The sequence below is a fragment of the Typopeltis vanoorti genome, chromosome 16 (assembly GCF_054136105.1).
Source record: "Typopeltis vanoorti isolate ZY-2024b chromosome 16, IOZ_Tvanoo_1.0, whole genome shotgun sequence".
In the NCBI taxonomy this organism is placed as follows: Eukaryota; Metazoa; Arthropoda; class Arachnida; order Uropygi; family Thelyphonidae; genus Typopeltis; species Typopeltis vanoorti.
In genome coordinates, this window is record NC_143564.1 from 45,253,144 (window position 1) to 45,266,066 (window position 12,923).

A 12,923-nucleotide genomic window follows, 5' to 3' on the forward strand; every position below is an offset into this window, starting at 1 on the left:
CACATGGGACTTAACCTAAGTAAAAAATCGGTGTAATGTGCTTTGGAATATTTAAGCTATAATCGAGTTTTTACACTTTGCTTATAATCGTATTCACTAGGCTCGCTGTTTGACTTCCACTGATCCAAATTAATTCATTTACCCGGACTTATAAGAAAATTACTGATTTGACAATTTTAACGAAAAATAAATAAACAATAGCAATACACTTAAAGCGAATTAAAAATAATACAAAATAATGATAAATAAAATATTACGTTTTCAGTTTTAATTAAATTTGTAAGTAAATAGGAATACACAAGAGATCAACCAAAAATCACTCCGCGATCGACGGTTGAACACCCCTGGTCTAGGGATGTAAAGAGTTCTTGTGAGTCCTGTTATGCGATACGTGTCTGTTGTTATGATAGGTGTTGTTGAAGTAATTCCTTAGTAACATTATGTAGTGTTTCAGATTTTTAATGCTCAGGATTCTCTGTATCAGTTCTATTATTAGCTGTTGTATATGAGGCCTCCAATCACTGTTGAAATAGCTTTCCTGTGTAATGTTAGAAACATTACACAGGAAAGAGTTAGATGGCTGTTCGATGTGTTTGTGTGGACTGTTATACCATACCTGAGTAGCGATTCGCAAATGAGTTTTTTTTACATTAGATGGGATCATGTCTTTTACTTGGAAGAGTTTCACTGCAGTGATGCAGAGTTTAGTATGTAGGTATTCTGTGCATTCTATACCCTCATTATATATATGTAATGTGTGCCTATTTTTGTTACTTGTATTCTGTTTAAGAGATAGTTCCAGGTACACAATGTTCCACTTATTCTGAGTATGCATAGTTTGATCAGCAGTATGTCATGTTCAAGTGTACCAAAAGCTTTGGTTAAATCAAGAAGTATAAGGGCATACTTGTTTTTATCGAGGGTTTTGTTTATGGCGTTGGTGATGTCTTCTAATAAGGTGATGGTGCATTTTTGTTTTCTGAAAGCCATATTGGTTTTGTGAGATAATGTACTTCTGTAAATAGTTCTGTAGTCTAGTGTGTGTTATTTTTTCAAGAATTTTGGAGATGAGTGAGCTATTGGTCTGTAGTTTCTGTGTATCATTTCTTTTGCCATGTTTGTAAATTGGCGTAATTATTGCAGTTTTTAGTCATGGAATAATACCAGTGTCGAATATTATGTTCATGAGTCTCAGAAGTATTGGATTTATTTGTTTGAAGTGTGTTAAAAGGTCTGTTATTCTTATTTTGTCTATTCCTGGAGTGGTCTTTGGTATTAGCTGTAAGAGCTCTTTCTTCAGTTCCTGTTTTGTTACGGGTGGAAAATACATGGTTTGCTGTTGACTTTGTGTTGGTAATTTTTTATTGATCGTTGGTAGATTATCTTTTTTGTAGTTGTGTGCTATTGTTTGTGAAGGCATCGTTGAATGAGTGTGCTAGTTCCTCTTGGTTCATATCCTCACCGTAGTTTTTTGTGATTAATCTTGTGCTGAAGTTTTCTTTTTTTTCAAGTTACTAATTCATTAAGTGTAGCATGTTTGCTTCATATTGTCATTATCTTCCGTAAATTTTTAAAAGTACTCCTTCAAATTAAAAAATTAGAATAATCAAAGAAAATGTATTGAATGCTTTTGTAATTCTGATTTATTGCAAAAAAAATTAATTATTACCAAATATGAATTAGCATCATCTAAATCTACATACTTTGTAGATTACATAACCATGTAAACACATTAAAATTTAATATAAATTATAAGAAAACTGTTATTTGAAAACATTCACAAAATTAGAATAATTTTTAATGTGGTTCAAAATATTAGAATAATGTGAAAATAAATGTTTTGTGTCAAAGGGAAACAACATGATAATTAGTACTTTGTTGCATCCCCCTTTTATGACCATTTGTAAATGGTTGGGCATATTATTTACTAGCAGTTCACAATCTTTTTTATCAAACCATGCCCATATGGTCTGCAGACTAGAAACAAGTTCATTCTTGTCTCTTAGGGCAACTTCTTCAGGACATTTCTTCATAATTCCCCCACAAATTCTCAATGGGGTTTAAATCTGGTGAGTTTGCCAGCCAAGGAATTACATTGATTTGCCTTTCTTTGAGCTATCTAGTAGTGGTCTTGGAAGTATAATAAGAAGCTGAATCTTGCTGAAAAAGGAAATGACTCCACATAAATCTTTTGAAGCCAGTAACATAAAGTGCTCAAGAATTTCATGTTGGAGGATTAATAGAATATTTGCAGTACTAGGAAAGGATTAACAACTAATTTTAAAGCTTCCAATATTTCTTCTGTCACCTGAGACATCTTCAGGAATTACAAATAACTCTTATAACACACACTCAAATACAACACAATACTAAGTGAAATACGTGGGTGACTCTAAAGTCCTGTCTAGGTGGTGCACCCTCTGAGCGTTTGTAGGTGGACTAGGATGTAAGTTGACCTCTGAAATGTTTCCCAAATTTTGGGAAGTTTTATGCAATATTTATTTAAATTCTTTTGATTTTTGAGTTCTGCCACTGATTCTAAAAAGTCTTTCTTTTTTGAATTTACTATGGTGGAGCATGGTGGTTTTTCTCCAGGAGATGCTGTGGGTTGTATCCAAAACATAGTCTGCAAGGCCAGATTGACCATAGTCATAATTGCAAATGTATGATTTTTGTTCTTCTAAATGGATGGATGGTTGCTGATATACCTGTCTGTATGAACTAAGCCAGCTTGCAGGGACAGGGTACTTTATATACTCCAGGTACTGAAAGAGGAGAGAACTGATCTTTGGTAGAACAGATAAAGGTGGCAAGTTTACGGTTGGGCTTTAAAGCTGTGAAGAGATTGTACTTTTTTTTAAGGACCTGGCTATTTTTTCTGATGTGCCATGGATGTATGGGTGGTGAGGGCATTTCTGAAATCCTTCTGAAGAGATGGCCAGGGAATGTGGTATGATATGATTATTTTTTTAATTCTGTAATCGCTGTAGCCATTGGAAAGAAAGGTGTTGTGTATGTGGTTGAATTCAGTTGAAAGGGTGGTTCCACTGGAACAAAGATTGTGGACTCTATTGGTTTAGAGTTTTAATAATGCCATACTGTTGAGAGGGATGGTGGTGAGTGGGTTTTCTATATACAGTGAAGGAAAGGTTATCATTAGGAAGGTGTGTTACTAAAGTGTCTAGGAAGGTTAAACTATTGTTATTTTCCTTTTCCATTGTAAACTGGATTCTTGGATGTAGGCTATTGAGATGACTGAGGAAGGAGCCCAATGTGTCTGGGCCTCGTGACCCATCCCCTTCATCGTTTAACGACTTATTGCATTTGTTATAGGACATTGTGCTTGGTGACTTTTGATGTGTTAGTGACCTTTGGTCTTTCTTCCTTTAAGTAACTGCAGCGTGGCTCTTAAAATGGTGACGTTCTTTGTTCTTCACTCATTGGTGACCACAGTTCACTCTGTCTATAACTTTCAGCTCACAAAATTTGGATAACCTACTTAGCCAGTTTCAATGAATTATACATCCCTACCTTCAGCATTGCAAGTAGAATTACATAGCAGCATTTTCAAATTAAAACCACTTTTAAACTATATATATGGGATCAGCAATATCAACATGCACACTGATATTGCTGATAATATTGGTTAGAGTTTATTGGTTATTACGTAACACCTCCAGGTCGAGGAAGTGCACCTACTTTACAACTCTGTCTCCACCACTCAATCCACCAACTACAATGAACCACAACTACACCAATGCCACTACTGCCAACCACCACCACTGGTATTTTCACAGACAATCACAAACATCCATGCCCACGGCAGGATTCGAACCCTCAGCCTTTTGGCTGGAGAGCAGATATGCTAGCCAACCAGGTTGATTGAGAGGTCGTTACAGGTTTGGAGGCCATACGTGGAAGTTGTGAGCAAGAGGGTGAGGAGTGGTTTCTTTGCATGGGGGGTCATTGAACCATGGAATGCATTGCCTGATAGAGTGGTGAGAGCAGCAATGGCCAGTTGGTTCAGGGGAGTGGTGTGATAGATAGTGTTTTCTAGGATGGGCCTCCCATGATGAGTCTTGTGACTCCATGGAGTCCTGATTCATAATAATAATAATCTAATCTAATCTTGTGGCGTTCTCTTTTAAGAGGGTTGCAGCTGATGAACAGTCCACTTCCATTCCTCTCTATCTCTTGATTCTGTAAGACTCTTCCTTTTAAAAGTAACTTCCAAGGATGGCCTGCTTGTAATTATTCCTTCCCTTTTTTTACCATATGAAAAGCATCCTCAGTGTTAATACATTAGTACCCTTCAACAGCGTAAATGTTTCAATCATATTCCACCTTTTTGTCTTCTATCTACGAAACTGTGCAGTCTTCCTGCCTTCAGTCTGTTGCAATAATCAACATTGTACAGTACTGATAGCATCATCTTTACTTCATCCGCTTCAAATCACAGTAACCATATCTGAGTACATAAATCGAAATCTGATCTGATCAAAACTTTATACAATGGAACCACCACACTTTTACTCTCATGGTCAATGTCTTCCTCAGTATTGCAGCAATTCTCTGAAATGTCTTCACAATCTTTGCAATAAATTATATATAATTTATGACTTCACATCAATTGCCTTAGTATCCCATAATGCAAAGCACGCACACACACACACTCACTCACTCACTCACCCTTTCAAATTTGTATCTCTTCTGGGTCTATCTCTCCACTGATGAGACCTCAGCAAAGGTCAAAACTACTGTGCTTTGCATAATGAGATACTAAGGCAACTGATGCAGAGTTATTAGCCCCTATATACAAATAGCCCAGTTGTGACGATACTTCATATTATTATTAGTAAATTAGAAATATTAGTAACCACTTGTAGCAATTTTTGATTTAACGTATTTGACAATTCAGCTTCTAATTCTGTGATTCTTGTAATATTTGTTGCCAATTCATGTTTCAAAACATGTAACTGATTAAGTAGTAAGGAATGGCTTACTTTCTAATTAAATTTTATGAGCACTTGGTGATTTGATAATTTTCTTTAGTTTAGCAAATATAGGAATGAGTTTACCGTGTCTGCACTTTTTTTAAAAAGGAGATCTGGCACGTAGCTTACCCTGTTTCAATTGAAGTTTACCTAGTAAGTTGCTCTTCCGTGCTGTCAGTTCCCTGTGAAGGAATAAGACTCTATTATATAGTGAAACCTGTAGAGTATTCATAATTAATCATACACACGTGAACCAGAGTAATTAAATTTTTAATAAGTAAATATTTCATCCTCAGTATCTTAGGACATCATCAGTACAGTATTTCAAAGAATACTAGGAATAACATACAGTTAGGGTGCATGCTTACAATGGAATTTCACTATGCATGCAGTGGCGTGTTATAGAATTAAATTAAAATATATCTGATAAAAAATAAATTAGATTAAATTAAAATAAAATACTGTACATAAATTTATTTTACACAATTAAAAATGACAATTTCCCAGACTTTAGGGATAATAAGAACATCATTGCGGTTTAAATTGGGTTTGTGACAAAGGGCTTCAGTGTTTTCTTTATATAAAATGCTCATGTTTATATAAGGATCTGTGCAGAAGTTTGGTGTTTTTCCATTGGATTCTATGATTTTGGAAATAAAAACCTTGTCACCAGATCTGACAAGGGAAATACCACTGGTGTCTTAGATACCAATTCATATGACCTTAAATTGAATTTATTACTTTGAGATCAAAATACATACACACAACTTGATTAAGATCAGACAAAAAGACACCTTAAGAAACTCAACAAGTTACTCAATAAAATCACTTCCTTAGGTCATCATCAAATTCCTGCCATGTATCCTCAAGGGGTGGGGTGTACAGGATATGATAGTACAACATGAAAAATTTACATCATTACTAACTTCCTATCTATAATTTCCCTCCAAATCAGTCTATTACCTGCCATGAATCCAACATTATCAGATCTTATATTTCTATCGTCTAAGGCACTTTGTACTGTATCAATCCACCTATATCTTGGTCTTCCTCTGGGTCGTTTTCCTGCCAATCTGGCAGAGAACACTTGTTTGGCTAATCTTTCCTTGCCCATTCTGTTTAAGTGACCATACCACCTGATATGTTCCTACCGTTTTTAATATGATATTGCCATTGATGCCATCTGTTCACGCCCCTAATCTTTCTCAGGACTATCATATCTGCGGTCTCTCGTCTTTGGTCAAGTGTTTTACTTCTGACCCAGCTCTCAGATCCATAAGTTAAAACAGGTAGGAACACCGTCTTGTATACAGTTAATTTAGTGTTCAGACTAATTTCTCTCTTATTCCATATGAATTTATCCAATTGACTTCCTACCATACCAGCTTTGTTGATTCTGTTGTCTATTTCCCTATTTAATTTACCATCTTCACTAAAAATCGTGCCTAAGCAGCTGAAATGTTTTACTTGTTCCACAGGTTCTCCATTGACAACAAAGTTGATATTTTCAGCAATTCTGCTTATTTTCATTGTCTTTGTCTTTTTAATGCTGACCTTCATACCATATCTATTACAACAGTTATTCAATTTAGTCAGGGAATCTTGCAGACTTGTAGCGGATTTATTTAGACGTATAACATCATCTGCATAAAGCAAAGAGCAGACATTAACATCTCCAATTTTGATATCAGGTTTAACACCACTTTCCTTCATAATGTGATCCATGTAGATAATGAATAACAGAGGGGATAATGTACATCCTTGTCTGATACCAGATTTAACATTAAACCAGCTTCCTGTACTTCCTTCAATTCTAACTGCTGACTTACAACTCAAATAAAGACTAAGTATTGCTTGATATAATGCCCCATTGACATCATATAACTATAGCGTATTGAATAGCTTCTCTCTTGGCACCTTGTCATATGCCTTTTCCAAATCGACAAAACTTAAATACAGATCTTTGTTATATTCCCATCCTTTCTCAACTGTTTGTCGTGAAGTGAAGATCTGATCCTGACAGCCTCTATTTGGCCTGAATCCAGCTTGATCTTCACCAAGCTTTTCTTCCACAATTCTTCTCAACTGTTTCTCAAGTATACTTGCATAGTTGCCAGGAACACTCAGTAGGGAAATACATCTGTAATTCTCACATTCAGTTTTATTTCCCTTTTTATATATGGGGCATAATTCCCAATCATCGGGAATTCGTCCCTCTGTTCAGCCTTTCTGAACTATGCAGTGCAGCAACTGTAAGACTTTTATAGCACCATACTTCAGCATTTCTTGTCGAATATCATCTACTCCTGCTGCCGTTCCACATTTTAAGCCTTTGATGGCTTTTTCTACTTCAAGTATGGATATGTATTCCTGACTGTATGCCTGTTGATTGTTTTTTTACCACTGTACTATCACTGCTTGTTTCATTTAGCAATTTTTCAAAGTAATTACTCCATATTTCAAGGATATCTTTTTCTCCCGTTTTCATGTCACCTTCATCATCTCTAACTCCTTTTACAGCACTCTTTCCTCCATTTCTAAGCTTCTTCAACAACTTCCGGAATATTTTGTCACTTCTTGATATTTATTTTCTATGTTCTTGCCAAAGTCCTCCCATGACTTTGGCTGTAACAAATATGACCACACTGCCACCAATCGGTGAGAGTGATCATAGGGTCTTAACTTGGGAGGTGGCTAAAGGTGTAGAATTTTCAATTAAGACAGGGTACATGTGGAATTATCGGTCGGGAAAGTATGACAAGCTTAGGAGTTTGATTGGTTCAGTGCCATGGCATGTACAACTGCAAGGACTAGAAGTTGATAGTGCATGGGAGGTAGTTAAGAAGTGCTTGCATGAAGCAATGGCTGACTGTATACCTAGAGTCCGAATAATAAATCAAGTAGGGGTTAAATGGATGAATAACACCATTAAGCTTGAGTTGCAAAAAAAGAAACAACTATGGAGGGAATTTAAGGAGAAGGGTGACCGGCAGGCACATGAACGGTATAAAGCGCAGGCCAGAAGGGTGACGAGTGTGGTAAGAAAAGCAAAAAAGGATTACGAAAGAACATTGGCCATGCAGGCTAAAGAGAATCCTAAACAGTTTTTTAGATATGTAGCAAGTAAAAGGAAAAATGTACATGGCAGATTGATTTTAAAGAATGCCGATGGTAGGGAGGTAACTGAATCAGTTGAGATAGTTGAGTTACTGAGTGAGCACTTTGCAAAAGTATATCATCCAGGTGGTGACATTGCAGAAACGAATAAACCAGTAGATTATACGGGAATTGTGGTTAATGAAGTGGAGGTGAGTAGTCTATTGCATAACCTCAATGTCAATACATCTGTGGGATTGGATGGTATACCAGCTCGTGTTGTACGAGAAGCAGCTAAAGAATTGTCAGTACCCTTGACCATTTTGTTTAATGTGAGTCTCGGGTCTGGGTTAGTCTCGGGTCTGGGGGCACAGTTCATCTCTTGTCATTAGTACCACCATGTTTATACCTTACCTTGCCAAAATATGCTATCCAGGAATGCGTTAGCAGAGCTAATCTCAGGTGGTATTGTCACTTGAACAGAATGGGCAAGGAAAGATTAGCAAAACAAGTGTTCTCTGCCAGGTTGGCAGGAAAATGACCCAGAGGAAGACCAAGATATAGGTAGATTGATACGGTACAAAGTGCCTTAGACGATAGAAATACAAGATCTGATAATGTTGGAGTCTTGACAAGTAACAGGGTGATTTGGAGGAAAATTGTAGATAAGAAGTTAGTAATGATGTAAATTTTTCATATAGTACTATCATATCCTGTGCACCCCTTGAGGGTATGTCAGGAATTTGATGATGATGATATATATATATATATACATACACCTTTCGAATTCTATCCCTGTTTGAACATCCTCACGTAACTAAGTTTCAGTGATACCAACAAGTTTTGGAGAGACTGAGTCAATCAATGCTACAAACTCATTCCCTTTATTCCTAATGCCCCTGGCATTTGTATACAGAAACACCAGTGCATTGCAAGTATTCTTATAGCCATTATTATTCCCAAGTAGACATACTTCACCTGGCTGTGTATTATACCCATTATCCTCACAAGAGGACAATGGCTATAATGGTTCCATTCATGCATTTCTAGTTTCCCTTCCCTGACACACTGCGTTTACAACAGTGTCTTCAATTGCCTGCATCCTTCTGCATTAAAATGTAATCCATTTCTTGCATACACCTCTCTTCTATACGCAAATATATTCCACACATCCACATATTCCAGACCTCTTTTCCTACACATTCTTGCTAACTTATTCTTTATCTGTTCTTCTCTTCCACTCTGCATTATCATACTGGGACAACACACTGACTATCTTTCCTCAGATACATTTCTGCTGCACTGTCTTTAACATTAACCTCAAATCTTGCACTAAATGATTCATGCTATCCCTCAGGTTGTTCGTACCAACCATTACTATCATCACCTCTACATTTTCACTAAGCAAGCACCACTGCATACACCTAATAATTTAATCTCCATATATGATGCCCCAAATAGATTCATTCATCCTCTTCTTGCTAGCATCCATAACTCATACTAATTCCAATCTCTCTCTTTGCTTTCACTCCCACTTTCTCTCATTACAAAAAAAAAAAAAAAACATTGAAAAAAATTGTCAATTTCTATAGCGCAAACTTAAAAATCAGTATTAGTAATGAAATAATCATAATAATATCTTTCTTTACTACTAATGCTTATCTTTTTTTTTTTACAGCTTATGTCAACAACATACCTATGTGCTCACATCCTAGCTCCACCTCGAGTTGGTTAATTAAGTAGTATTGATGCAAAAATGTATCAGTGGATTTTCTTCTGTCATTATCAGTGAAATAAACACAATCTTTACTGATATTTTTTTTTCCTTTTTAGGTATGGAATGCTATAAATGGATTCTGCTTGGTAACGTTGATATGTGATACTTGTGTTAGGTGTTGTCGTTTTTCCCCAGAAAACTTTTTGGCAGCTGGAGATGATTATGGCACAATAAAAGTAAGATACTCACCCAGAATTATTCTTTAAATTACAACTTTTTTGTACAGTTAATAAAATGTTGTAAGTGGCACCTTTTCTTTCATTTTATGTGGAAAAAAAAAAGGAATGTGACATGGATAACAGAAAATATATAATTACCATAAAGCCTTGTTATGCCAAACAACACTAAACTATTGAAATGCTGCAGCTACTTTCCTGTACCATCATTGGTAGACCAAAGGAAATTCACTATAATAAACCATTCATTGGAATAATTGGAAAAGTATCACTTGGACATAATTGGCATTACTGAGACAAAGAAGACAAAAACAGGTGAGATCTAACTAAAGAAGTATAGTGCGTTATTTTCAGGCAATAATGATCAAGGAAAGAAAGGAGTAGCAATAGCATTCAACACCAAACATGAAGATAAACTTCTGGATTTGAAGGCAGTTTCAAGTAGAGTTATATGGGAAAACTTCAAAATAGGGACATGGACAAACTTATTTGTGCCTATGATCCCACAGGAGGTTCTTCCATGAAAGAAGTGAAGGAATTTTTTGAGTCATTAGAACAGGCAGCTGACAAAGAAAATGGAAAAAAGTGGTCCTTGTTGGATATCTGTAACATCACCAACAATCCCACCACCCCTCCTCACAACAATATGGAGTCATTAAGACACTACACAACAGGGCTAAACTTATCTGTTCAAATGACAGTACCCTAACCACAGAACTAAACCACATTCTCAACACTTTCTCAGCCAATGGCTACCCCCCCACAAAAAAAAAAATCCAAAAAATATTGAAACCGGTAAACCACAACCCCCCCCCCTCACAACAAGGATTACTCTAAATCCATCACCATACCTTATATCCGAGGCAATTCAGAAAAAATTGCAAAAATTCTAAAAAAACATGACTTAACTTTTTGTTACAGACCATATAAAAAATTGGCATCCCTTATCCACTCTACCAGACCTACCTGGTGTATACCCAAGTCCCTTGCAGCTATAAGCTGTCCTACTTTGGCCAAACAGGCAGGACAGCAAATGTCAGAATTTCAGAACACAAGGACTACATCTGGTTTCACCAATACAGCCACTCTGATCTTGCTGGCCATGCGCTGGATACCTGCCATAGAATACAGTGGAAGAAAGCCATGATAATACACCGTAGTAAATACAAATATGAAAGGCTCTTCATGGAATCATCCTCTGCCCTAAGAAACAATCCAAACCTCAATAAATTTGGCTGCATGAGACTGCCTCAAATTTGGGAAACCTACATCAGAAGACCTTCAGCCCAATCGCCCAAGAAGACCAACATTGCCTGCTAGGGGGGGGGGGAACCATCAGGACTTTAGGAGAAAAAATAGCTTCCTGCTTCTTCCTCATTTACTGTTTGTTGTGCCTGCGTGCACGTGTCTTGTTCTTAAGTTCCTATGAAAATGGCAACATGATGTTGCCGAAATATTGGAAGTATATTAAAATTTATTTTAATGTATATCCTAGTTTACGTTGTAATTTCCTTAAATTATTTAGTAAATATGCATAACCAACGTCTAAGCCTTTCCACGAGGATCTAATTACAATCCACAGTTTGTTGTGATCTGTGCAATCAAAAAGCTTTCTTATAATCAATAAAATAGATGAATACTTCCTTTTGAAATTCTCTTGTTCTTTCCATAATCCATCTCATGTTTGCCATTTGGTCTCTAGTTCTTCTGCCTCTCCTGAAGCCTGCTTGTTCTTGTGGCATTTCTCTATTCATATATGGCTCCAACCTTTGTTGTATCACTTTCAGCATAACTTTACTTACATGTGAAATTAAAGCTTTAATTCTCACAGTCTCTGGGATTTTTTTTTTTTTTTTTTTTAAATTGGAATACTGATGTTTTCCAGTCTCTAGGGCAGTATATTTTCTTCCAAACCTGTTGGCAAATTTCAGTCAGTATATTCACTACTTCATCCTCAGCTGCTCTTAATAATTCCACTGACACACCATCAGCTCCTGGAGCTTTTCCTTTTGGAAGCTGTTCCATTGCTGATATCACTTCACTTTTCATTATCATGAGTTCCTCAACAAATTCTCTCCTTTCAAATTCTCCTTCAATATTATCATCTTTCTTGTACAAATCCTCTACATACCCTTTTCATCTTTTTTTCACTGCTTCTTCTTCTTCCATCAGAATTTACCCAAATTACTTTTTACAACTCCTAATCTAGGGATGAACTTCCTTGTAACATCATTTATTTTTCTAAACAGATTTCTTGTTCTACCCATAATATTGCTTTCTTCAATTTCTTTGCACCTTTTGTTTAGATGCTTTTCCTTATCTTTCTTAGTCTGTCTTTGGAAAACTATACTCAGTTTCTAACCCATTCTTCTTCTTTCTTCTTCTTCTTTTTTTTTTTTTTTTTTCTCTTCTATTTGAATAGCTTCTTCTGACAACTATTTACAATCTTTCTTCCTTGTTGCTTTATTTAAGGTCTTCTTTGCTGCTTCTATAACTGTATATTTTCCGGCCTGGTTGGACAAGTGGTTAGCATATCCGCCATTGGCATGGATGTTTGTGATTTTCTGTGAAAGTACTAGTGGTGGTCGGCAGTAGATGGCATTGGTGTGGATGATGAAGGTAGTTGCGGTTGGTTGTAGAGACAGAGAGCTGTAGAGCAGATGCCCCTCCCTCGATGAGTCTTTGGACTCCTTGGAGGTGTTACGTAATAATAAATATTTTGTTTATTCCCGTAGTTCTTCTAATTCTCTTCCTGTTTTCTCCAAACTTTTTAATTTCTTTCCAACTTCTACTTTAAATGTTTCACTTATAGGATTTAAATAAAATCTGATACTGTCCTTTTGTTTCTTCTTAGCCCTTATCAATTTAACTTAAGCTATC

At 36.2% G+C, this 12,923-nt stretch overlaps 1 protein-coding gene across 1 annotated transcript in view; it reads left to right on the forward strand.

Moving 5' to 3' along the window:
• LOC150097985 (apoptotic protease-activating factor 1-like) overlaps nt 1–12,923 on the forward strand; it is a 313,888-nt gene that overhangs the window by 285,391 nt on the left and 15,574 nt on the right. The window contains exon 14 of the mRNA XM_090406652.1: nt 9,924–10,043. Within this exon, the coding sequence (XP_090262778.1) occupies nt 9,924–10,043 (120 nt within the window). The remainder of the gene's footprint in view (nt 1–9,923; nt 10,044–12,923) is intronic.